Genomic DNA, 25,688 nt, shown 5'->3' on the forward strand with positions numbered 1-25,688 from the left:
GTGGCCAGCTATGCCAAGCAGAGGACCGGGCGGGGCGAGAGAATCCCTTCCCTGAGGAAGAGGCGGCCTCTCCTTCCCCCAGTTGCTTCTTAAAGATTAGGAGCAGCAACTCTTCTAAACCTCCGGGGGACTGTGAGGTCAACTACAATGCTTCCAGCTAACGCTCGCAGGTGCACTGGTCCAGTGTTACCCCAAGAACTCCTGAACGGAGCCAGACTCCAATGAAACCAAACCCCAAAGCACAGGGCCTGGGCACCTCGACACGAATGGCAGACATTTGGGGAAAGACTTTCCAGAAGTCATTACTTCCCCCTCTTGGAAGCTCGAATCCACTCCATCAGCCAGATCATGCTGGGACAACAGTCCCGTCAGCCTCACCGAGCTGAAATGCGAAACCGGGTAGGGGAGTCAAAAGGAGAGAGCAGCCTGCTGTATTTTTTTTAATGCATATGTACAGGATCAAAGGAAAACAATGCCTACCATAATTTAAAAAAAGTCTTTATACATCTGAAAAAAGTCACATCTTCCCCGCCGCCACCTCAGTGGTTTTATTTTTTTTTCCTTTTATCTGTTAAAAAATTAGAGATTTTGTAGGATTTCTCCAAATTTCTATAAAAACATGATTTCCCACTTTATACTTTACAAGTAGAAAGTTTGTTTGATTGGCAACAATATACAATAGAAAATCTCTTGGGGATGTTCCTGGGTTAGGAGCAGAGCAAGGAAGGGGGAGGAGCGGGGTGGGGAGGAGACGCTCAGTCCGCTCTAATGGGTGGCCTGCTCTTCTTTTGGGGTTCAGTTCTACCCAGTCTGAAGGCCAATCCGCGTCAAGAGGAAGCAGCAGGAGGCGTCCGGGAAGCCCACGCCTCAGATGGCAAAGTCTTCGTGGTCCATGGGGCTAAAGGCAGCTGCCCTCAGGATATCCAGGGAGTTCACCAGGATCAGGGTCCCCGTGAGGTGTTTCCAGCGCTTAGTGATGGGGTTCTTCATCTTGTCCAAGCCCAGGTGGAGCTCCTGGATGACGTCCCGGTAGCTGTCCCCAATCTGATTGCTCCACGTCAATAAGAAGTCATAGGCGGGCTTCCACATGGCCTAGAATGTCAGCCCAAGACAAAAGGGGACCAGGTTAGCGGGCATGGGGAGAACTGGAACTTTCTCTGTGTCTCTACCAAAGGTTACCATTTTGGGGACGAAGTTGTTGAGGTTGGGAGCGGGTGAACAATCCTAGCTAGGGGTCGGACTCAAAGTGGTTGAACAGCTCCTGCCCATCCCCACTTTCAGGACGGAGCCCTCCCCTCCCCCCGGTTCCAACAAAGGGACGGGGACTTGGCCAGAGACACCTGACCCATTGTGGGTGGCTGGACCTTGAACCCGGGGCCGTCTGTTTCAAATCCTCTTTTCTCTACCCTGGTATTTCTTTAGGTGGGGGCTGACCGTCCGTAACATTTCAGGTCAAGTTTGTACATGGGAGCATTGGAAATAATGCTGGATCTGGGCAGAGACCTGAGGGATTGCTTCTGGGTTCTCTGTTCCGTATTCAGGGGTCCAGTGCTCTAGTGAGGCTCCACTCGATCAAGCACAAGAGCCCGATCCAAAGCGAGCACGAGAAATGGGATGGGTCACTCTCAGTAGAAAGCGCCACCTCTGAGCCCAAAGAGCGAACCCATAAATACCCGCCCATCCTGGGGGCTGCTGAGCTCCCAGCGGGCAGCGTGACCAGAGGCACTGGTCCTCCCAGGACCCCTGAGCATCGTTGCCCAGGGACGCCCCACTCTGGCCACTCCCTCCTCACCTCGCTGTCGACAACCCCGTTCCTGTCCCGGTGCGGAGATTCATAAGCGTCCATCTGCTGCTTGGATACTTTGGCGAGCTTTTCCGCCAGCTCCCTCCATCGCTGGGCCACCTCCACGGCAGTGGTCAAGAGCACAAAGTCCTGGATGAGCCTGACCACAAGGCCCTGACAGTCCATCTTCAACAAAGCCTAGAGAGACAAAAATAAGGCGTGAGGCTCTGGGGGACCCAAGACAACCCCCCATCGAACTACAGATTCGATCTTGTCTCACCGGCAGCACAGAGAGGAAATGACATTTCTTCCAGAAAACAAAGCCACGGGCTTCGGGTGGTCAAGGTGGTTGTGCTGAAGTCAGGTGGCGCAATGGTTAGAGCGCGGGGCTTGGGAATCAGGAAGACAAGGTCTTCCTGGAAAAGTCACTAACCTCTCGGGCTCCATTTCCATCTGTAACGTGAGCCTGATAATAGCACCCCAAAACCACCCCACGAAAGCTCGGAGGATCAAATGAGACAATATTGGCCGGGTGTTGTGCTATTGTTGGACTTCAGAGACGATCTTATCTCAAAGGCAACTTCAGAAAGAGCCCTGCTCTCGGGAAACCCCCTACCGATGAGCAACCGTCCCCTGGATCTACTCCCGCTACGTGGGGTCACTGAAATGAACTCTGGCTCCACGGCACACTCTCTGCGTGGCATCATCCTCATCCCCAGCACCAGCATCAACACGGCAGCTGCACTGCCACGTCCCAAAGCCCTTTCCATGAACCCTCTCCTCTGCCAATGCAGCGAGGGTCTGGGCAGAAGGATGGCGGAGGCTGCCTCTGTTTCCAGACTTCTGATTTTGTACTCTTGCTCCAGCACACGTGTGTTTCCTGCCGGTGGTTCCCCCCATCCAGTGCCCCTCTGGTCCATGACCTCTTCTGAGCTCTGACCCAGAGGGGGACCCCGCCATGTGCTGGGGGAAGCGGGTGTCCTCTTTCTCCAAACTACCAAGTAGTTATTTTCTATAAAACTGTACATATGTTTTGCCTTCCTGAAAAGATGGAATAAGTTCCTTGAGTTCTATAACAGGTTTGGGGGGATGGACAAAGGGGGGGCCCCTCTTATCGCTAGCACAGTGCTTGGCACACAGAGCTGCCCCCAAAACGTGTTTGGTCATTGGATCCTGATTTCTCTAGGACAGATGGAAGATACGCTTGCTGCCTAGGTGTGGAGCACCCCTCCACGATTCGGGGGCTCGCCTGCCTGGGGTGGGGAAATCTCGCCCTTCCAGACGTTCACTAGAGCACAGCCTCTCTTCTTCTACGTTCAAGAAAGCGGGTAATCCCTCTACCGAGTACGGGAGCCGCTGGAGACATCCGGTCATGGAGCGTTAGTGAACAGAGGACAAGAGGAACCAAAGGGATACGGAGCAACCCCGGCACCAAACTGGCCTTGACAAGCCTCCATTCACGAATTTTGAAGGAGTCTTTCCCGAGAGGACGATCCCAACGGTTAGAGCGAGAGCAGGAAGGAGGCCATCTACTCCGACTCCCGGCTTTTACAGAAGAGGGAGGTGAGGATCAGAGACTTGGCCGGGGTCGCGTGGGTGAGTCTGAGCAGCAGAGCAGGGCTTTGAACCCATGCCCTGAAAACACCCTAGAAATAAGGGCAAGGGGATCCCCAAACGCAGGACCCATTTATGAAATGATTAGCCACTCACTATGCTAACACTGGCCAGAGAATGGCAAAGTCCAGCAGTGCCTCTGGCCTCAGGGAGCTGGAACTGTCCAGTGAGGAAGCTCTGCCCCGGCTCCCCTCAGGACCTTGGCTGAGAAAGAGGCCCTCCTCTGGCTCCCCGGCTGGCTGGTACAGGAAAACCAAGGGGGGAGCTGGCACGATTTCCCTACCTCCCAAAGAGAGCCTTCTTGGCTCCCACCTCAAAGATCCAGCCTCAGGTTTGACAACTTGGATGCATTTGGAGGAACAAGAAAAGAGGGTGCCTGGGTGGGTCTCTGTACGCCAACCACGTATTTCAGCATTAGACTGACTGGGTAGAATCGGCTTTCTCCGGGCAATTAAAAAAATGCACCATCAAAAGAAAAAAGAAACGTTTAAATATATACACAAATGAAAAATTAAATATATACACAAATACACACACACACAGAATGTATGGAAATATATGCAGAAGTGAAAAAAAAAAACACACACACACACACACGCACACAACACCCTGGCATTTTGTGGAAGAAGTGGGACATCGTATTGCTGGCAACACTGTCAGAAGCAGCCACTCCATTGGTTGGGTTTTTTTTTTTTTTTGGTTGTTTGTTTGTTTTTAACCCTTAACTTCTGTGTATTGGCTCCTTGGTGGAAGAGTGGTCAGAGTGGGCAATGGGGGTCAAGGGACTTGCCCAGGGTCACACAGCTGGGAAGTGTCTGAGGCCGGATTTGAACCCAGGACCCTCCCGTCTCTAGGCCTGACTCTCCATCCACTGAGCTACCCAGCTGCCCATCCATTGGTTGGTTTTGCTTAACTGGCTTTCTGGTACAAAAGGGAGAGGAAGAAGGGAAGTATGTCTGGAAAGGACTGGCATAAATACAAAGGCATCGATGAGACTTTAACTAAAAGTTCCCTCATTTATTGTGTGACTCCAACGTGCCCATCTGTAACAGGAGCTCATTTTGCTTCCTCCACTGCCTTTTCATTCATACATTCATGTATAATTGTGTTATATCCTCCTGGACTTTTTAGAGGACCCTTCAAGGCTCTTTTTTTAACCCCTTGGGGGGGGGGGGTCTCTATTTGGGTCCTGACTTGAGGTTGGGAATCATCCTATCCCAGCTCTGTCTCCCCCTTTATATTTTCCTTCTCTCTGCTCCCTTTTTAAATTCTTTTTCAACAGTCCTTTATGGGCTTTATTTTGTTTTTCTTCAGCCAAAAGCAACTCAAAAACAACTTGGTCGGGACCTCTAGGTGTCTCTGTGGATTGAGAACCAGGCCTAGAGATGGGAGGTCCCGGGTTCAAATCTGCCCTCAGATTTCCTAGCTGTGTGACTTGGGCGAGTCACTGTCCCTCCATGGCCTAGCCCTCACTGCCCTTCGGCCTTAGAATCGATCCACAGCATTTTTAAACCTGTACCTTGTCGTAGAATAGAACGAGTGAGGAAACTGGAGACCAAGTTCACCCCGGGGACAGCATGGCCACCCCCACGTCACCACACGCACCCATCGAAATACAGATTCGATCTCGTGTCGCCACTTTGCCAAGGACGGACGGGCTGTTGTGAATCCCTCGGAAGAGCCAAACTCTGCCGTCTGCCTGTCGCCCCCCCACTCTGCAGCACCCCGAGGCCCCCGCGGCCCCCAGCCCTTCTCTGCGTGTTGCTGATTTCTGAGCCGAGTCTGGGCCGGAAGGGGCTGAGGCACGAGGGCGGCTTTCCAACGGAGTCCTCCCTTGCAGGCCGAGCCCGAAGGCGCCAAGAAGTGCCGGCTGCCCTGGCAACGGGGGCCTGGCCGCCAGGACGAAGGACGCCCCTTGGCCGGGGCCCAGGAGCCGGGGGCCACGCACGGTCGGGCTGTCACTTCACGGAGCTCGAGATGAACGAAGCCATCTTTCACTGGGCGGCTCCGGCTCAGCTTCTACCGCATCCCCCCGGAGGAGGGCGGCCCGGCCCCGGCATCTGTAGGGAGCTCCGAAGCTGAGGGTTGGCGTTGTGTTTGGGTCCGAGCTAAGCCAAGGAAGAAAAGGCACCAGGAGGGATGGTCCGCCTGCAGATTCCTTCTAGCTTCATTTTCTTTCCAAACGTCCAGCTACGCCTGAGTGCAGCCCGGGCTGAACCGTCTTAGGATGGCGCCCCCGAGCCCTGAGCAATAGAGAGCCCCATTATCGGGACCCCGGATGGCCAGCAGGATCCTCTGCTTGGTGCCAGCCTGGCCTCGAAGGATCCTGGGGAGAGTCTGGCTCCGGGTCCCGGCCCTCCTCCTCCTCCCCTTCTCGGAGCACCCCCTGCATTCCAGCCATCAGCGGCATCCGGGGCCGTCGCTGCCTGGAACGCAGCCCCTCCTCACCCCCTCCTCGCCCCGACTTCTGGATTCTTTCAGCCTCCCTCCAAGAACCACCTCCTCTTCCCAGTCATCCAGCGCTTTCCCAGACGGTCGAATAAGGAAGCGGATGGGGAGCCGCCGAGCTCGTGTCGGCTTTATCAGATTCCCTCCGATCTTGGACATGAAAAATGCCGCTGGGGCAGCCGCTGGCGCGGGGGCTGGAGAGGGGAAGCCCCTCCCCCCCCCCAGCTGTAGGACCAGAGCCCTCCCCCCTGCGGCTTAGCCCTCCCGCTCATCTGCTTTGGAACCGATACAGGATCGATTTTAAGATGGAAGCCCGAACGCTGCCGAGCCGCGGGCCTCCGTGGTCGAGCTGCCAAGTGCGGAGGGGAGCCTCTCCGGGCTCCAGGAAGACGACTCCAGAGCAAGAAAAGCCCCACAAGTAAAGCTGCTTCTTTCTCGGACCTCAACATTCCAGATGGACGGTCGTCCCTCTTTGTATTGTTTCTAAGGCAGAAGTGATAAAGGATAAGCAATGGGGGTGAAGTGACTTGCCCAGGGTCACACAGCCAGAAAGTGTCTGAGGAGCTCCCGTCTCTAGGCCTGGCTCTCCATCCGCTGAGCCACCAGGCTGCCCCCTTTATAGGACTGTCACAATGATTAAATGGCATAAAATGGATGAGTTTCTCTGCAGGAAAGGGAAAGGCTTTAAGCACTGAGATAAACACGGAAATGGTCCAACTCCTCCAGAATGGCCCCCCGAACCCCCACATTGGGGAGACCCAACAATGCGGCCACTGCTGGCCCCAAACACCAACGAGATCAAAGAAAGACGGGAAGGGGCTCCGCGTACAAAAGTATCGACAGCAACCAAGAAGAGGGGGCGATTCTGGACCGGCTGAGCAGCCATGAAGGCGCCGGAGCAGGAACCTTCTGGCACCATCGGGAATGGCGAAAGGAAGAAAGAGAAATCTGGGCAGACTCAGTGGACCCGGCCCAGAACAGAGTGAACCCCAGGGGGGCGCGAGGGGCTCCACGTGCTCTATACAAGAGCGAGTAATATGGAAACGTGGTTTGTACAATAATGCGCGGATAACTCCGGCTGAATGGCTGGCCAGCTCCAGGAAGGGGTGGATGGCTGGGGAGGCCACTGGGATTATATAACTTCGGAAAATTCATGGAAATCTGTTATGGAAATCAAGGAAAGATGAAATCTTTACGTCTCTCTTAGAATGGAGACCAAGGATCAGTTCCAAGGCAGAAGAGTGGGAAGGACGAGGCAATGGGGGTCAGGGGACTTGCCCAGGGCCACACAGCCAGGAAGCGTCTGGAGATAACAGATTCTAGTTAATGGAAAAGGAAATTATAATAAAATTTTAAAAATTCTGTCAGTGAGGCATTCGTATGTGTCGTGTATTTGGTAAGCAGCCATCCCGCTTCTGCTGGCACACGGAGGGAGCACAGATAAGGAACGGAGACGGGCTTTGATCCTCGGCTCTCCCCCTCCAAATCCTGCACGCCAAGAGACCCTTCTTAAGCGGCTGGTAAAAGGGGTTGAGGATGGGCCACCTCGTCCTGCCCCCACCGCACACATCGTGTCCCCACTACAGACTCTGCATGACTGTCCAAAAACACACTGAAAACAAGGAGCGGGCGCCTGTCCAAACACCCCCCGCCAGGCGGAGAGGCAGGTGGGTTCCTGGGCAGGTACTGCTTGGAGGATCAGACCGTGTATCAGGCCAGTATTGCCACGGAGGCACAGATCGGCCTCCCCCCGAGGATCAGCCGCTTTGTTAGACGAGGTCGGTGCCCTCGCCCGTCTGCTCGGGGTCTGCTCCCAAGCCACCAGCTAGTGTGCCATCTGGATGAAGAGCAAGTGGGCCGGGCTGCTCGCCCCAGGCCTGGCTTTTTAAAGGCAAAGATGAAACTCTCTGAGAGCCAGACACATCACCATGATTCCTTCCAACGAAGAGAAAGAGCCAAGCCAACTCCAGGACTGCAAGATGGCGGCTAATACACAGAATGAGCCCCACATTTGTGGAAAAGGCCGATGCAGCCGTTGCTTTTGCTTAATTCTATTTCAGTGGTTCCCAGACTTTTTTGGCCTCCCGCCCCCTTTCCAGAAAAAAATCTTCCTTAGCCCCCGGAATGCCCCTGTGGCCATCCCTGCCCCCCTGGATCGCTGCAGCACCCACCAGGGGGCGGTGGCGCCCACTTTGGGAATCACTGGTCTAATTCTAGCACAATGCTCCTTGCTTCTTGCCTTCCTTCTCACCCGCTCTCCCTCTATCCTTCTTTTTCATTCCTCTCCCTTTTTTTCTCCAGCGGGTGGGGGAAGATGGGCAAGAGAAAAAATAAACGAGTGCTACTTGAAGAAAATAGACACATTTCCAAAAAATCTGGTGGTCAGGAACCAGTCAAGGCTGGAGCTCAGTTTTTAAGGCACGCAGATGCTGGCGAAGAGGGCTCTCAATCTGCCATAGCGAACAAATAATCAATCTGCTTCTAAGTCACTCGCCAAGTTCCATCTCTTTAATCTCATCTCCATCTTTCAGCCTGAGTGAAATCTAATTATTGGTGTGAAATTGTGCGAGCGCTTCTAACAAAGGTTCGGAAAGCATTACCCTTTCAATTCTGGCTGATTGGGGCTGGCGTTAATGGGGCATCGTTTTCAGCTCAAAACATGGGGCAGAAAGTCCACAGATACTTTAGCTAGTCAAAGCTGGCAGCGTTCCGCCCCCATTTTCCATCTGAAATGGGAGAAAGGAAGTCAGGGGAATTGCTGGATGGCACCTGCACCGTCTAATCCTTGGGACAGTCATTCCTTTTCCCAAAAAAATCATGACTCGCTGGGGTTTTCACCCCAATTAGCCGCAACATGTTGACCTTTAATCAGTGCCTCAAGCTGGCTTCAAAGTGGTTCAGTTAAAGAGTGGTAGGTAGCAAAGAAGCCCCACGTGAGGAAGGCAGAAGGTAAGTGGAGCCCAGAGAAGAGGGAGGATGGGGGTCGTGCGCAGTAAGCTGGGTGAGAAGTCAGAACGTTTCGGTCAAGAGGAGCAATCTGAGTCAAGGCACAAAGACGGGAGGAGGCAGAGAGCTGATTAGAGGGAGATCTTTTTCCTTTAGGATCTTGCATTCATGCTATTTAGAGAGAGAAATCATTCCAATTTGCCTGTAATGGAGAATATATGACGTGAAGTAATCTGAAATAAGGCTGGAAAGGAACGGTGTTAACTCAACGAACCCGGAATACCGAAGGGAAAAGAGCGCCTGCTTCGATTTCTTTGACCATTGGGAGCTAGTAGAGATGTTTGAGGAGCTGAGGGGAAGCCCAACACGTCAAGGCTGTACAGGAACTGAGGGTCCAGAGAGGGAGGGAACAGGAGGCTTCTGGTCCAACCGAGTTGGGCATTCATTCATGAGGACATCAATTGGAGTAGAGCTGAATGGTTAGAAAGTCTCTGCCTTCCCCAACGGTTCATGCCAGCCTGTTCCTAACAGGCATGGGGGTAGAGGAGTACAGAAAGGGTTAACGGCTTGAGCTTATCTTTGTCCAAGAGCAGCAAGCCAGAGCAGAGCAGAGCAGAGAAAACCGGTGAAGTGGAAGGAGCACACAATGATCAGAGAAGATAAAACGGACCCTTTCAGTGACAAAACCCAACAGCACTTTTTTGCACGAGTAAAATCAATGCAGCTCTGGGTACGGAGCACTGAGCATCGTGTCAGGCTTGGATGATTGTGGTCCTTTTTGCTTTTGCTCTACTTTTAAATTCTTTGTTAGAAGGGGTTGAGAGGAAAAGGTAATATTAGGAATGGCAGCAAGGTAAAGACGGGTGTTACCAACAAAATATAAATCTGAATAAAATCCACACAAGTAGAGTATGAAGAGAGACAGTGAATTGAATTTCCAGCATGTTTTCTGATAAACATCTTGAAAAAGGGAATGCATGCAGATCTGGGAAGGCAGCATTGCCCAGGAGATGCATGATCAAAGGCTAGGAAGAGTTCTCAAAAGAAGAAAGGCAAGCCATCAGCAAGCATCGTAAGCAAGTGTTTCAAATCATTAGGCATCAGAGAAATGCGCCCACTGCATATCTGTACCTCCTCAGCTTCTAATTTCATGCTACCGAGAACCCAACTGGAGAAAGTTTCACAGTGGTGCCAACCGTGCCTATTACAAATGCAGGTTATCCAATCTCCATTGGGCCCTCACTGCAGCAAGGCAGCCCTTTTGGTCCTTCCTAATCAATCCCCTATTCTCCCCACTGAAGTTATTCTGAATCTTTGCTTCTTCCTTCTTTAATCCCCTACAGCTCACCCATCCTCTTCTGACCCAGTTAGGGGCTCATCTACAGAAAACTGAGAAAACCCCTTTTTTGTCTTTCTCTTCATCTCAACACTCCTGGGCTTCCAGGCTCTCCCAATCTTCCCTTCTTTCCCTGGGTCTCTGACACAGAGGCAGGGGATTCTCCTTGCCACAGTCAATCCTTCTTCATATTCCCTTGAACTTGACTTCTCCACGAGATTGTGATCTCACTCCCATCCACTCCTCTGGTCTATCTATGAGCTCCTTCCCTGAATGCCTTCAAATACGCCTGGCTTCCCGAACCTTCAACAAGCAAAACCCCTTCACTAGACCCCATTTTACCTGCTCAAGCTTCTTTCTTTGGTAACTAAACTCCTTCAAAAGGAGGTGTCTACACGTGTCCTCCACTTCCTTCACTTTCATCCCCAAATCCTTTATGGTTGGGCTTCAAACCTCATCACTCAATTGAAACTATCCTTTCTAAATAAAACCAACTCTAGGTCCCTCGCCACTTCTGGAGCAGGGGGTGGGGGGATGTTTTCTCAGTCCTTATCTTTCTGGACCAATAATATTAGATCAGTGATCCCCAAAGTGGGCGCCACCGCCCCCTGGTGGGTGCTGTAGTGATCCAGAGAGGCGGTGATGGCCACAGGTGCATTTAGGGGCGGTGAATAACTGTATGTAACAGGGGGCACTAAGTAATATTTTTTCTGGAAAATTGGAAGGCCAAAAAAGTTTGGGAACCACTGTACTAGATCTTATACTGGTGACCAGTCAGCTAGTATTAAGCATCTACTTCCCAGTTTGCCTCAGTTTCCTCATCTGTAAAATGAGCTGGAGAAGGAAATGGCCAACCACTCCATCATCTCTACCCAGAAACCCCCAAATGAGGTCACAAAGAGTTGGACATCACGGAAACAACTGAACAACAGCAACTCTATACCACGGATAGAAAAAGATGAAAAAGACCTACCTAAGTCCTCCAGGAGCTCACTACCTAATGGCATGGGAAATTGGGGGCCAGGCCTGGCTTCGCCCTTACTTGATGTTAGTCAGCTTATTCTCCTTCCCCAAACCCTCGTCTCCCCATCCAGAAAGCAAGCAGCATCGGTTTAGACACGATCTCTAGGGTTGTTACATCAGAGCTCTAACGCTCTTTTCTGGGATAGGAAAAGTCCCCAAGTGTCTCTGCTACTACCCCATTAAAAGCATTTGTGGGGGGTTAAGTAAGAGCCAACACAAGGGTTTCGTTTGAAGGGGGCCAAAATTTCAGCTAACGTTTTCCTCCAACCTGAAAGAAGCAGATTCCGTAAAATCTCTGGCTCTCTTCGGAGCCGGCAGGGAGCTCGGCACGGGCACCCGGTCCAGCTCTGCCCGCACAAAAGCTACAAATATTGCACAAGGCAGCACGGAGGCGATTTAAGCCCGTCGTGGTCTTAGATGCTGACTGCCCCCCGCCATGACGCCTCCGGTGTCTCCCATCCCTCGCCTTGGTTTTCGGTATTAAACTGTAAACGACGTCTCCCAGCAGATAATCGTCCATGGCAGCGTTTCAGGGACTTTTGTTCTTTTAATCGATGCGAGGTGATACGAAACAAAGACTCCAACACGCGTGGGCGCTGGCTCGCCTCCCAAATGCGTGCCGTCTTGCACACATAGGCAGAAATTGGGAACCATTTTAAGATTTAGGCTCGAAACCAACAACTATCCAAAACGATGGCTTCAGCATCCTCACCGGCTGTTACCACCCACTCCTCGGGCATCCATCACCAACATTTCCATATTAACAAGCTTGCTAGCTAAGTTATTTTTTAAAGCTATTTTCGGTGTGCCCAAGAGCTGTCGGGATGCCCACAGGTGCCCTGCGATGGATCAGACGGTACCCCTGAAAATCTCCGTGGAACGGGCATCTGACCATGAATGCCGCCTCTCCGGGCACAGAGGGGATCGGCTACATGGCAACCGTTTCCAAGCGCGCCCGCAGGGGCAGGATCTGCCAAGTACTTACCATCATGAGCTCCTTCTGAAAAGATTTTCTGTCTTTGTTCTCGGCGTTGTTACAGTCCTCCTTCAGCTTCTCGAGAACGGAGGCCACCCGCTCAGGCTCGCTGTCCAACTCTGCTCGGCAAAAAAACGTGAGCGGGAGATTCACGTAGCCCAGCGCGTCGGCGAAGGACCGCCAGCTGCAGATGTTCTCCATGAGCAGAGTCCTTACGGAGGCATAGATGTAAGTGAGGAACTTGCAGGGCCTCAGGATTTGCTCCAGAAGCACGCCGGTACTGAGGTCCGGCCCGGAAAAGAAGCACGGCCGGATCTTCCCAACGATCAATACGTTCTTGGTGTGCACGAGTCCGATCTTCCCCTGGTAGTAGCCGATGTACCACTCCTTCGTCCATAGCTGGCCCTTCAGTTTGATCTTCTCCTCACTGAGCAGGGCTATGATATCGCCCTTCTTGTACTCCAGCAAATAATGGTTTTTATTCTGCCTTACGACCGTCTTCAGCAGTTTTCCAAACTTGAGGCTGGCCACCGGCCGCTCCTGAAAAGTCGGGTACTTGGTGGTGGCCGCCAGGGGGGACAGGATGATCTTCCCCATCTCGTTCTTCTTGAGGAACCGCCTGGGTCCGGACGGCTTGACGGCACTCTTGGGCGGGGGCTGCGGGGTCTGGACGCAGAACTGGGTGAGGATGGCCTCCTGGTCATCCTTGACCTGGACCCTCAGGGTGAAGTCGGAGAGGTCGTTGGGGTCGTGGGACGTGATGGGAAAGATCAGGCGGCTCACCTTGCCCAGCTTCATCTGGAAGCCCCTGACCACTTTGGCCTGCTCGCTGGCCCTGACCTCGTAGTTGGTCATGTTGGAGAACATGCACAGCTTGAGATCCTGGGGCCGGGACAAGACGAACTGGTGCTTCCCCCACAGCTGCAGGGCCACCGGAGAGGTGCCGTGGACCTGCCGCGTGACCTCGCTGACCAGCAGCGTCTTGGGCGCGCACTCGTGGCCGAAGAGGGTGACCACGGTCTTGAACGAGGGGTGGATGTGCTTGGGGCCGTACACCCCGACCGTGATTTTCTTGTTGATGAAGTCCCAGACGGTGGAAGGGTAGAGGATGTTCTGTCCGTGGGCCACGACGGCGACGTACATGCAAGGCTCCAGGTTCTCCAGGTGAACCTGGATGGTGTCCCCGTAGCTGTAGGCCAGCGGCACCGGGACGTAGGGGCCCTCCTTGGCGTCGCTGCGCAGACACTGCAGCACCACCGTGCTTCTGCTGACCACGTCCTGCCTCACCTCGGCCGAAACCTTCATCTCCAGGATGAGGAAGGACTTCACCTCCATGTTGCTTAGCTTCACCTCCAACACCGGGCTGATGGTGCTGGATCTGTCGCTGTTGAGCTCCAAGGGGGGGTCGAGCAGGGCTTTCATGGAAATCTGCTGCATCTCCCCAGGAGCCACGTGGCCCTCGGGCACGTGGATGGTGATATTCGTGTCCGGGAGCTGGACGGCGCCGCCCGACGTGTCCAACTTGCACACGATGTTTGTCTCCACGGGCTGAGTCTGGCCCCAGCCGGGATTTTGGCCGAGCAAGTCTAAGTCGTGGCAGGAGCGGGCCAGCTTCCTGTGGTTCAGCCAGGCAGCCCGAAAGTCCTCCCGGCTCTGAAACTGTTCTGGGGTCGGAGACTTCAACCCGCTGAAGAAGTTGGACGAGGAAGGGGTTTCCGATTTGGCTTGGAGGACGGACAGCTCGGATAGGCTGTAGGAGCGTTTGCTCCGGAAAAAGGGGTTCTCTCGTCTGACGGGCTGCTCCGCCCCGGAGAGCCTGTTGGCCGAGGGCAGCTCATCAAAAATATTGCCGACACTGTGGGTGGCTGCCGAGCTGGTGGGGGTGAAAGAGGGCGGCACCTCCGTGTCGAAGAGCAGCAAGTCCACTGTCGCTTTGGGAGCCGCCTCTTCCAGGCTGGGCAGGACGGGCACGTTGCCGTTCAGAAAGGGGTTCGTTTGCACCCCGTTCCAGAAAGGGTTGTTGTTGTGCGCTTTGGTGGAAGTTCTCTTCTCGTCCAGCCAGCCTCCGCCCAGCAGCTCCAGCTCTTTGGCCACCTCGTCGGGGCTGTCGGCGAGGTTGTCGATCATGCCGCTATCGCTCAGCGTTGAGTTGCGGTAGTTGACCGGCTGCACGTAGGAGGAGGGGATGTAGCCCATCTCGGTGGTGTTGTGCGCATACCACCACTCGCCCCCTGACGTGTCCAGGACGTACAAGTGGTCCCCCTTGGAGAACTTGAGCGTGGTGAAGTTGGTGGGGCAGTAGTCCTTGATGGCTATCACTTCCTTCGCGTTCCCGAAAGGCGTCGGATTGTCGGCAAGCAAGGCACTGGGAGAAGGCACTGGAAGAGACGAAACAGAGTCAGTGAGGACCTCCGTCCCTCTCAACCATCGGGGCGGGCAAGGGTCTGGGAGGGAAAAGCCCCCGGGAAGCCTCGAGAAGCAGAGAGCCTCGAATGAAAGAGCCACCCGTGGACAGGGAGCCATGTGGCACGGGTTCAAATCCTAGCTCTGGCACTATTCGTTCGAGCGTCATTGGGGAAATCGTTTGGTCTCCCTGGGGGCCAGTGCCCTCCAAGTCTAAAAGACAGGAAACGAGCTAGATGTCTACCGAGGGCACGCCAAAGCCCTCTGGCCCGACCCCCTCCTTTTTCTCAAGATGAAGAACCTGAGGAGCAGAAGGCAAGTGCCTTGGCCAAGGTCTCACACCCAAAATGTATGATGGGACCAGAAAGCAGGCCCTCGAGCTCCACAGCCAGGACTCATTTCTGATCAATTCAATTCAATCAAAATTTATTAAGGAAGAGTTCTGGCCTTTACCACGTTCTAGAGAAGAACCTCTCCGCAGCAAGAGCGCTGACCTCAGCCACCAAGGTAGCACCGCCCCACCTGACCCAAAGCCAGGTGATAGGAAGAAGGCTCCCTCGGCCCATCTAGTTAGCCCCCTCCCTCTCAGTATGGGTGGGCTGGGAAATATCCTGGATTTGGAGGCAGAGGACCCGAGTTCCAATCTCAGGGCAGCCACCATGGTGGAGACGACCTTAGGCAAGTCACTCAAACTCAAGCTGACCCTCTGAAATGAAGGGAGGCTCCTAGACTGGACGGTCTCTCAGAGACCTGCTGGAGTCGGGATGCAGATCACAGCAGATGGTTTTTCACTTTAGTTCATTTTTTTTTATTGGGGGGGTTTTGGTTTTATGAGTTTTCTTACAACAGTGAACAATATGGAAGTCAGTTTTGCCCAGGAGTTCCTGTATAGCTCAGATCAAATTGCTTTACTCTCTCTGGGAACAGGGAGGGAGGGAGGGAGACAATTTGGATCGTATAACTTCAGAAAACTTCTGTGGAAATTTTATTCTATGTAATTGGTAAAATAAAATATCTTTATTAAAAAAAAAAACAACAAAGATTTCTTTTGGGTCTAAATCCAGGAGCCTTAATCGGGGGTTCAAGAACTTTAAAAACATTGATCCCGGGGGCAGCTGGGTGGTTCAGTGGATGAGAGCCAGGCTCAGAGACGGGAGGTCCTGGGTTCAAATCTGGTCTCAGACACTTCCCAGCTGGGTGACCCTGGGCAAGTCACTTGACCCCCATTGCCTACCTTTACCAGTCTTCTGCCTTGGAGTCAATACCCAGTATTGACTCCAACATGGATGGTGAGGGTTTAGGGGAAAAAAAAAAAAAAACAAAACATTGATCCCGGGGGCAGCTAGGTGGCTCGGTGGATTGAGAATTAGGACTAGAGATGGGAAGTCCTGGGTCAAATCTGACTTCAGACCCTTCCTAGCTATGTGACCCTGGGCAAGTCACTTCACCTCAAATGCTAGCCCTTGTCGCTCTTCTGCGTTGGGACCAATACTTCTAAGATGGAAGGTAAGAATTTTGTTAAAATGATCACTACATTTAAACATGATTCTATTTGATCTGACAGATTTCCAAACATTCTTCTGAAGAGTTCTGATAGCCAAAGGGCCCCAGAGGACACAGCTAAGAACCCCCACCCTAGGGAGGGCTTTTGTTTACTTCTCTATTTTATTCGTGCCCGCTTACACATTAAAACGAGAAATCCAGCCAGGGCAGCTTTCAGTGGGGCAGGTCTCTTTTTAGAACTGTGACTGGGCCACAGAGTTCCTGCAGTTTCTATGGAGGGGCCCTTCGGAGTCATGCGGAGGAGCCTGACCGCGTAACAAACCTAACTAGTGGTTATGACCTGTTTCCTGTGGGGAGCGCCTGACCTGCCAGGGCAGCTCGTCCACCTCTGGCCTGCCCCCTCTCTTACCAAGACTGTGGCTGCCTGGAGGAGATTCTAGCCACTGGCCCAGCCTGGGCCCTCTGGAACCAAGCAGAACTCGACCAATGGGAGCCGCTGGCCATCCCATCCCAACCCAACCCAAAACTTGTCTGTGCTCCGGGTCAGACGTTGCCGTCTCCTACAAGGGTTCTTCTCCATCCTGGCCATCCTCTCCTCAGCGCACCTGGCTCGCCAATACCCCCCATCACTCTAGGGTTCTCCTGTCACCCCCCTGCATTTCTCCAATCCCTTCAGTGTTCTTTTTGAAGCTAGCAAATGCGTATCCACCAGAGGTCACCTGCCCTTCCCCTGTTTTCCCAGCCCATAACCCAGGAGCTTTGAGTGCCTCCCTGCCCCACTCAAGTGCCTGTGTTGTCAGTACTAACAGTGCCCATTGTTATCAAAATAAAAACATCTAAGGCTGTGGGAGTTAGGGTAAAGCCTCCCTTTCATCTCCACCTTCTCTGCTCAAGCATGAGCTAAGAGGGAAGGGTTCTGCCCAGAGGCAGCGCACACTGTGTGCCCGACAGAGATATTCCAGGAAGAGAGAGTGGATCTAGTCCTCCCTCCTCCCCATTTTTCAGATGAAGAAACTGAGGGGCAGAGAGAGAGTTAACTTTATTTTATTTTTAGCAGTGACTTGTCTTTTTTTTCCTTCCTATATGTTTCTCCTTGGGTATCCTGGAAGTACTGAAAACAATTCAGTACCTTAAAACCCACGTGGTATTCCCTTTTGGAAACCTTGCTCCAGACCTGGAAGGAGCCTTGAAGACCTTCTAGTCCCATCTCCCCATTTTACAAAGGAGGTCAGGACTAAGGTCCAGAGGACAAATCTCTTGCCCTAGGTCACCTACACCAAGCTTAGATTTGAACTCAGGGCTCTGACTGGAAGCTGTGTCGGGTGGCCTCAATATAAAAGGAGGTAATCCATGGTTCCTATGGACCATGCAGAGGAAGACCAAAGGTCTGCATGTAGCCTGAGAGGGAGCCGGCCACCTCCCAGGGAAGAGGCCTCAATGTCAACGCTCCAAGATCGGGGAGCCCAGGCTCCTGGGACTCTCCCTGGCAGGTGGCCCCAATGCCCGAGGCGGAATCCCACCTCCTCCGCCCTCTGCCCAGCCTGGGACGACTCACAGCTTCTGTGGACCCCCCCGTTTTCCCATCTGCAAAACAGAGTCTGGACAAGGGCCTCGAAGGACTCCTCCGGGGCTGGACACGGGCGCCTGTGTCGGATCGGGCATCCCCTCTCCATCCCCCCAAGGAGGAGCTTCGAGCCTGGGTGGACGCCGAGGCAGTTTCCTCTCCTGGTGGAAATCCCTCTCCCAGCCTTCCCTGCCAGCTCTCCCTCGGGCACCATTTAGGGCATCTCCTGCTCCTCCTGACCAGGCTCACCGGCCCCTCCTGCCCCCTCCCTGGCAGCGGTTCTCTCCTCTTCTCCAAGGCTTGTCATTTGGCTCTGCAAAACTTCCGAGGGGCAGTTCGGTGGCTGGAGAGGTTCAAATTTCATCTCAGACACTTCCTGGCGGCGAGGCCCAGGACGAGTCACTTAACCCAGGGCGCCCAGCCCTCACCGCTCTTCTGCCTTGGAACCGAACCCCAGAAATGAGCGTTAACCAAACCCCCAAACAAAACTACAAGCTCTCCTCCCGCTTCCCTCCCGTTGGGCCTCTGCATCCTGGCTAGAAAGTCACCCAGCACGAGCGCCTGCTCTGTGCCAGGGACGGTGCCAGTCCTGAGCCTGTGAGGATGGGCAGAGATGGTCCGGGGTCTCCGATGGGGGATCGACATGGAATCCCTCTGCACCCGCGACACAGAAGGAAGCCCCCACCCCCACCCCCGGGGGCCCGTCTGCCGGCGGCTCACCTTTGACGTCGTTGAAGCTCGTCTCCGAGAAGCCCTCGCTCAGGTCGATGAGGGTCCCCTCCGACTTGCAGCGCGGGAGCCCGTTGGAGTTGGCCGCGCGGATCCGCTGAGCCGCCATTGTGAGAGCGTCTCCCGGGCAGGGCTAGCGCTTCATGGCTCCTTCGTGGCTCCGTCCCAGGGCCGAGCCCTCACCGGGGGCCGCTGTCAGAAAGGGAAAACAAGAGCGCGGTCAGGGTGGACCTCTGGCCAGGCCTCGTGTCCCGCACGGCCACCATGGAAAGAAGGACGCCCGGGCCCACTGCGAAGACGCTGCGTGGCGGACAAGCTCTCTGTTTTTACAGGAAGGGAAACAGGAATGAGCGGCAGCCAAGAGCTCGTGCCAACGTCCCTTCTTTGGTTTTGCCACTGTGGGCCCTCACATCCGACCCAGGCCGTTTTCTCTTGCCTGGCACTCATGCCCGCTCTTCCTGGCAGGGCCCTGGCACTGCCCACAATGCCCTTCCCGGGCCACCTGGCCTGCACATTCATCTCAGCCAGGGAACAAGATAAAACAGTATTTGTTCTAAATATACAGCTGGTTTGGTCGTGGGGGACGGGCGAGGGAGGGAGCTGTGTGTGTACCCAACAATGCAAACATTGTCGTTTCATGAATGGCCGATGCTGCCTCCCGGGCCCCGTCTGTGCCCCGCAGTGCCCGCCCTTCCTCGCCCGGCCAGAGCCTCTCCCGTCCTTCTCTGGAGTTCATAAGTGGGTGCCGCCGCCTTGGCTGAGGGGACACCAGGGCAGAGGAATGGGGGCGCCCAATCGCCCGGCTCCCAGGAATAAGCTGGTAGGTGCCAGCCTCTGGGGCACAAAGATGCCAACGCAATCTTTGCCTCCCTTTAGGAAGCGTCTCTCCGCAGAGCCCAGGCTCGGACTCTGGCGAAACAGAAGCGGAGAAGCTTTCCTCGGGAAGACCGTCCCCCCCGTCCCAGCGCCAGCACCCCGGGGCCTCGGCCCAAGGACTGAAGCGAGGAAAAAAGGATTCCTGGGTTCGAAAACAAGCTCGTGGCCGTTTGTTCTGAGGGTGAAGTCCTAGAAACTGGACGGACGGCCATCCGCGGGTGAATGGCTGAACAGAGAGTGGCATGAAAAGAGAATCGGAGCCTCTTTGATAAGAAGCAGCCCTGGAGCTGCGGAAGAGAAGCCGGGAAGACTTGGGAACTGATGCCAAGTGTGGGGGGCGCGAGCAGGGGAACGAGCTACGAGCAGCCACCCGAGTAAAGCGACGACTGCGGAGGACGCTGGAGCCCCTGACACTGAAGGGCAGTCGGGGCTGGGACCAACCCGGTTCCCCAAGCAGAGCCCCAAGCCACGATCACCCTTTTTTCTCCTAAATCTGTGTTTTTCTGTGTCGCCAATCCCTGCAGCAAACGTCCCACACAACGGGCAACCCCTATCTCTGCCTTGTAAAACGGAGCAGCTTCCTTCCAGTTCTGCCCCAACGCCCCTCCTACGCAGATTCCTGATGTCCTCTCTCTGCCAGCTGATGGCAGCCACAGCGAAAAAATGCTGGGTCTGGAGTCAGGAAGTCCCAAGATCGAACCCAGCTTCAGGTATCACTGGCTGTGCGACTGTGCCAATCATTTAAACTCGTCTGCCTCGGTTTCCTCAACTTCAAAATGAGGGTAAATGTACCCACCCCCAAGGGCTGTTGTGAGGATCAAATGAGATAAGAATCCTAATTAATAAACATAAATTTAATTTATTTAATAAAATAAAATTAATAAATTTAATTTAATTTAAAATAAAAAATAAATTAATTAATGAACATTTCTCTCTTCCCAGTTTCCTATATACTTTCATGGGTAATTCTTGTCTCTTCTTATCCATGAAAACCATTCTGAAAAGAAGAAATGCCTTTTTCTTTAGAGCCCCGGCACGAAGATGCTGCTTGCTGTTACACCAGAGGCATTTAATGAATGACTGCCTGATGGACAAGGGCCACGCTGGCTGCCACGGGGGTCCTTTCCAATGGAGATTCTCCCATTTCTTCCTCGATCAGCGCGTGATAGCATTTTTTTCTTGCTCATTTTTTCCCCTCTTTTTTTAAGATTTAACCATAAGGCCCCACATTAGTCTTGGCTGCAGGAATCAGAAGGGGTGTCTGTGTGTCAGAGAGGCAGATACCCCACCTTTTCCCTAATGAAGGAGTGAATCGAATGGCGTTGTACACCGAGTCACAGTGAAATGAGGAAAGCCGGGCTTCGGAGGAGGTGATTTGAAAAGGATTTGTAAGCCCATAAAAACCCAAAGTCGGCTATTCAGAGGCTGCCAACATCTGGGTAGATAAGCCATAACATTGGATGAGCCCAGAGCCCTGGGCACTTCACGCCAAAAAATAAGGGTGGAATAACATTTCTAAAGAGTCCCTCTTTGAAAGGGCTCAACCAGCTGTCCCTTCGCACGGAACATCTCTGCCTTCCCACAGCACTTGTTCCTTTTGCTGGCAGGACAGAATAAATCACCTTCCCAGCCACGCTTTGGGCTCTGGCCGGCTCTCCTTCTTCAATGAGATGAGTATAAACGAGCCCATTTCTTAAGCAGCCAGGCCGGCCGAATGGAGGGAAGAGGGCTGTGGAAGACGGAACGGATTTACTTCATTCCCAAGACGAAACCCAAAGGGGCTGCTTTTCGCAGCGGAGGTGGTAAAGTGAGCTCCCCAATGCCATTAGCCATCAATGCTAGAAAGGGCCCCACCAAAGCTGGGAGAAATGTCTCTTTGCACCAAGAAACACGATGGCAGTTTAGCGATGAGAACAATGAGGGCAAGTCCGTAATGCCTACCCGAGACCCAAAGAAGGGTTGGTTGGAAAGGAGCCTCAGGACCTGGACAGGAACATGCCCCCAACACCCTGTAAGCGGCCAGCCAGACGCTGCTCTGAGGCATCTGGAGGCACCGGGGCGGGGGGGGGGGGGGGGTGAGGGAGAAGAACCACCAGCCCCTTCCATTTGGGGATCCCTGCACAGGTTTGGAAGCTCTAAAATCTGCTGCGTGCTAACATTCACTTTTAGCTCCTACTCTCTTCTGGGGCCAAATAGATCCCCTTCTGGGTGAAACTCTTCCAGAATTGGAAGGAAGATCTCCCACTCCTCTGATCTCCTCACCTTCTCCAGGCTAGGCTTTCCCGGCTCCTCCAACCTGTCCCCTTTTGGTGTGAGCCAAAAAAAGGCCCTTCGCTAATTCACCAACCCACCAGAGGGTCTCCAGAAGAGAGCCACGTCCTCTTTACAACTTGCAGTGCTCAGTGCCCCAGGCCGAGCCCAACACTCCACAGGCATTCTAACTAGGGCTGTTGGGAAAGGAACCCTCAGATCTCATCCACGTTCCCGATGAAATCCCTAGATGGGCTTTTTAGTGGAATGAGAATGTTGGGGAGGCCCGGGCAGGACGGTGCCCACTGAGGACCAGCAGGAGCCCAAGTGCTCCATCTTGACCAAAGGGCCTGCTCCAAGCCGATGGGAAGAACCAACCCCATGAATCTATCGCATTTCCCCGTCGAGGCTCAAACCCCATCGTGATGCCCATTTCTGTGGCGCCCCTGGAGACGGGACATCCACAAATGGCTGAGCATTTTCTGCTCTTGTAAATCGGTCCTCAAAAGTAACAAATCCATTTTCCACAAGACTCCTGTATCAAGGCATTCCCAGCTTCGTCGGCCTCTTGAACAGGATATTAAAGAGACTCTCCCCCACTCCCCTTTTTTATTTGCTACCATCATTCTGTATTAGGAGAGCCCCCTTTACTGTGGGGCAGCTGCAGGATGCCCTGGATACCTCTTTGGGCTTGGAATCCAGAAGATTCCGACCAACACAAATTCCAACGAGTACAAATCCAGCCTCGAATATTTACTGTGTAACCCTGCTGGGCAAGTCATCTAACCCTGTTTGCCTCAATTCCTCATCTATAAAATGAGCAGGAGAAGGAAATGGCAAACCGCTCTAGTAGCTTTGCTAAGAAGATCCCAAGTGAGTAGGGCAGCCAGGGAGTTCAGTGGATAGAGAGGCAGGTCTGGAGGCGGCGGGAGGTCCTGAGTCCAAAACCGGCCTCATATGCTTCTTAGCTACGTGACCCTGGGCAAGTCACTTAACCCCAATTGCCAGGCCCTTACAAATACATAGTATTCTAAGACAGAAGGCAGGGATTAAAAGGGGGAAAAAAAGAAAAAGAAAAAGAAGAGAGGAAAGGAAATTCCAAATGGGGTCACACAGAGTCAGACCTGACTGAAAACAACAGAACCACATCCTTCTTCCATGAGGTGGTGTCTGAAGTCTCCTGTGGGGCTGACCAATCGATTGGGCCAATGCGAGTACAAGAGTACAAGGTTTTCTCTGAACTTTTCTTAACCTCTTACTTTCCATCTTAGACTCAATACCGTGTATTCGTTCCAAGGCAGAAGAGCAGTAACGGCTAGGCGATGGGAGTTAAGTGACTTGCCCAGGGTCACACAGCTGGGAAGTGTCTGAGGCCATATTTGAATCCAGGACCTCCCGTCTTTAGGCCTGGCTCTATCTACTGAACCACTTAGTGGCCCCCATCTGAATGTTTCTTTCTTTCCTTTTTTTTTCTTAACCCTTAACTTCTGTGTATTGGCTCCTAGGTGGAAGAGTGGTAAGGGTGGGCAGTGGGGGTCAAGTGACTTGCCGAGGGTCACACAGCTGAGAAGTGTCTGAGGTCGGATTTGAACCCAGGACCTCCCATCTCTAGGCCTGACTCTCAATCCACTGAGCTACCCAGCTGCCCCCTGAATGTTTCTTTAAAAGTATTTCGGTAACTATGATTTATATAATAGTTATATAATTTATAATATATTTATATAAAATAGGTCTCCAGTATAATCCTATATATTTTAGCTCATGCATTTAGACATCCGGTTCCGACCAAAGAGTCAGAGGCTTCACCAGGCTGACCCCAAAAGTCCAGAATTCTTGACCTAAAGGCAGAGAAGTGGAGGACTTGTTCCTGAGCTGACAAAAGGCTTCTTACCACAGAATGTAGTTTTTCTGGAGGAGGTTTCATATAGACGGCCATGTTAGCACAGCAATTCCGCAGCTCCTTTCAGTCTTCCTATGACTGACAGGTAATCGGTAATCGAGTTGTGTGGGGGACCTGAGATGTTAAAGGACTTGCCCAGTATATACGAAAACCTGGGCAAGGAGAAGAAATTGAACTCAGCTCTTCCCAGCTTTCAAGAGCAGCTCTCCCAGGATCTACTTAAGCCACAAACAGAAAAGCTCTTTCTAAACAGCTGAGGAGGCCACGTGCCCCACAGGCATTTATCTGATGGGGACAGCCATTCGTGGACATGAAATGTTTCTCTCTCTTCCATCATCATCCCTGTTTCAGTTGCTCTTGTTCAGTTGGACTTGGAACCAGGAAGACTCACCAGAGTCATGCCCAACTCTTCGTGACCCCATTTGGGGTTTTCTTGGCAAGGATACTAGAGCGGTTGGTCATATCCTTCTCTAGTGGGCACCTATTTTACAGATGAGGAACTGAGGCAGAGGGGTTAAGTGACTCGCTCAGGGTCACACTGCTAATAAGGGTCTGAAGCCGAATTTGAGCTCAGATCTTCCTGACTTGGCTCACTGTTGGGACTTGAATCCAAAGCCAATTCTCAGGCTCTGGAAGGGCTGGCTCTCTGCATCTTTCTAGCTTCCAGAGCAGTGGCCGGGCTAGCCTGCAGAGGGCTTGCCTTGGTGTGGAAGGGATCCCGGGGCTCTTTGGAACAATCCTAGCCAGTTTCCACGAGGGAAAGGCATTTGTCATTTCCTTCTCCAGCTCCTTTTCAGGATGAGGAAACAGAGGCAAATGGTGGGGGGTGACTTGTACTTGACTAAGGATTCCTTCCATAATGGGGGAGAAGGGTCCTTTCTTTACCTTTTGGTGTTCCGGCACCTCTTTGCTGGCAGTCTGGTAAAGCCCAAGGATGTGCCTTCTCAGAATCACATTGTTAAATGCACAAAACAAAATACAGGAGCACAAAGAAGCTGATGTTGAAATAATTCTCCAAATATTTAGGTCAAGACTGTGGCAAGTGGGGAGGGCACCAGGACCGGAGTCAGGCAGACTCATCTTCCTGAGTTCAAATCTGTCCTCAGATACTCATTAGCTGGGTGACTCTGGGCAAGTCACTTCACCCTGTTTGCCTTAGTTTCCTCCCCTACAATATGAGCTGGAGAAAGAAAGGGCAAATCCCTTCAGCATCTTTGCCAGGAAAACCCCAAAGAGGGTGATAAAGAGTTGAACACGACTGAACTACAACTACAGTAAAGATATTCAAGCACACACGAACTCCTACAACCCAGATGAAGAAGACTCGATGCCACCCAGCTCATTCTTGAACAAGAATTCCATCGGGGACATTCTTGGGGCTTTGGCTTCTTCTTCTATAGAGTGAAGAATCTGGATGAGATCATCTCTAATCAGGAGATCTCTTCTGCCTCTGAATTTAAAATCTTCTGAAAACTCTGTCCATGGACTATCTGACGACCCAATGAGCCAGTGAACTTCAGGGCAGAAAGGAACGCTGGAAACCCCCGTAGTCCCGTATCGTGTCAACAACTCAATTTTCCCTCTACTCTCATTAAGTGGGGCCAGACATCCATTTGTTTCACATGTTACCAAGCAGCTGTGCTCCAAGAAGGGCTTTAAAAGTTTTGAAAAAAAAATAATTCCAGATTCCTTCACTAATGTCTTTCTTTGAAGCATCATCACAGGCTGGGATCTTGGGGGCTCCCACAAGGGTCACACCGAAAGGGAGGTTGAAGCCTTGTCCTGGGATCTGGGTCTCAAGAAGAAGCAGTCCGGCTAAGGTTGGAAGGATTCCCCAGTGCACTTGGAATAAAATAAAGGTGAGAAGGGAATTTGTTAAGATGGTGGACTGCTGAGCATCTCTGCCCTTTTTTTTTTCCTGGCTTTTCTGAAGGAGAATGGGATCCATCCTGGTGGTAGATAGCGCATCTTGTTAAAAAGGCAAGTCCCAGAAAGGCTCCGGGAAGTAAGTTGAGGAGATCTAAGTCTCACCTTGAGGCCTACAACACCTGAGGACACACCTCACAAGGTACCCAGGGGTAGATGCCAACATTCGACTCCCTTTGAGGCAGACACAAGGAGCCTTGGTCATTAAAGGGGCCATCCCAGCCCAGCATAATAAAAGTCATCCTCCTTCCCCATTTGAGCCCGGCGGCTTTTGATACCCCAATCAGCACATATTTCCCACAAGATCGTGCTCCATTTATCTTCTTTTTTTTTTTTTTAAACCCTTCCCTTCTGTCTTAGAACTAATGCTAAATAATTGCATCCAAGGCAGAAGAATGGTATGGGATGGGC

General features: G+C 52.7%; 1 protein-coding gene across 1 annotated transcript; it reads right to left on the bottom strand.

Moving 5' to 3' along the window:
• Nucleotides 1-527: 527 nt before the first annotated feature.
• SH3BP4 (SH3 domain binding protein 4) lies at nucleotides 528-18,434 on the bottom strand. Its single transcript, XM_044673358.1, has 4 exons — nucleotides 18,317-18,434; nucleotides 12,136-14,504; nucleotides 1,793-1,981; nucleotides 528-1,092 (listed from the first exon to the last, which is right to left on the bottom strand). Exons 1-4 carry the CDS (start codon nucleotides 18,432-18,434, stop codon nucleotides 868-870), a joined length of 2,901 nt encoding a protein of 966 aa, XP_044529293.1. The 3' UTR covers nucleotides 528-867.
• Nucleotides 18,435-25,688: the final 7,254 nt, after the last annotated feature.

Source organism: Gracilinanus agilis, chromosome 4, assembly GCF_016433145.1.
Source record: "Gracilinanus agilis isolate LMUSP501 chromosome 4, AgileGrace, whole genome shotgun sequence".
NCBI classification, from domain to species: Eukaryota; Metazoa; Chordata; class Mammalia; order Didelphimorphia; family Didelphidae; genus Gracilinanus; species Gracilinanus agilis.

Excerpts from the sequence above, each read along its gene's own strand:
- SH3BP4 (XM_044673358.1), bottom strand. The coding sequence starts at position 18,434 with ATGGCGGCTCAGCGGATCCGCGCGGCCAACTCCAACGGGCTCCCGCGC. Across the intron at positions 14,505-18,316 it reads GAGCTTCAACGACGTCAAAG|TGCCTTCTCCCAGTGCCTTG; the intron begins GTGAGCCGCCGG and ends CGTCTCTTCCAG. Across the intron at positions 1,982-12,135 it reads TTCAGAAGGAGCTCATGATG|GCTTTGTTGAAGATGGACTG; the intron begins GTAAGTACTTGG and ends TTGTCTCTCTAG.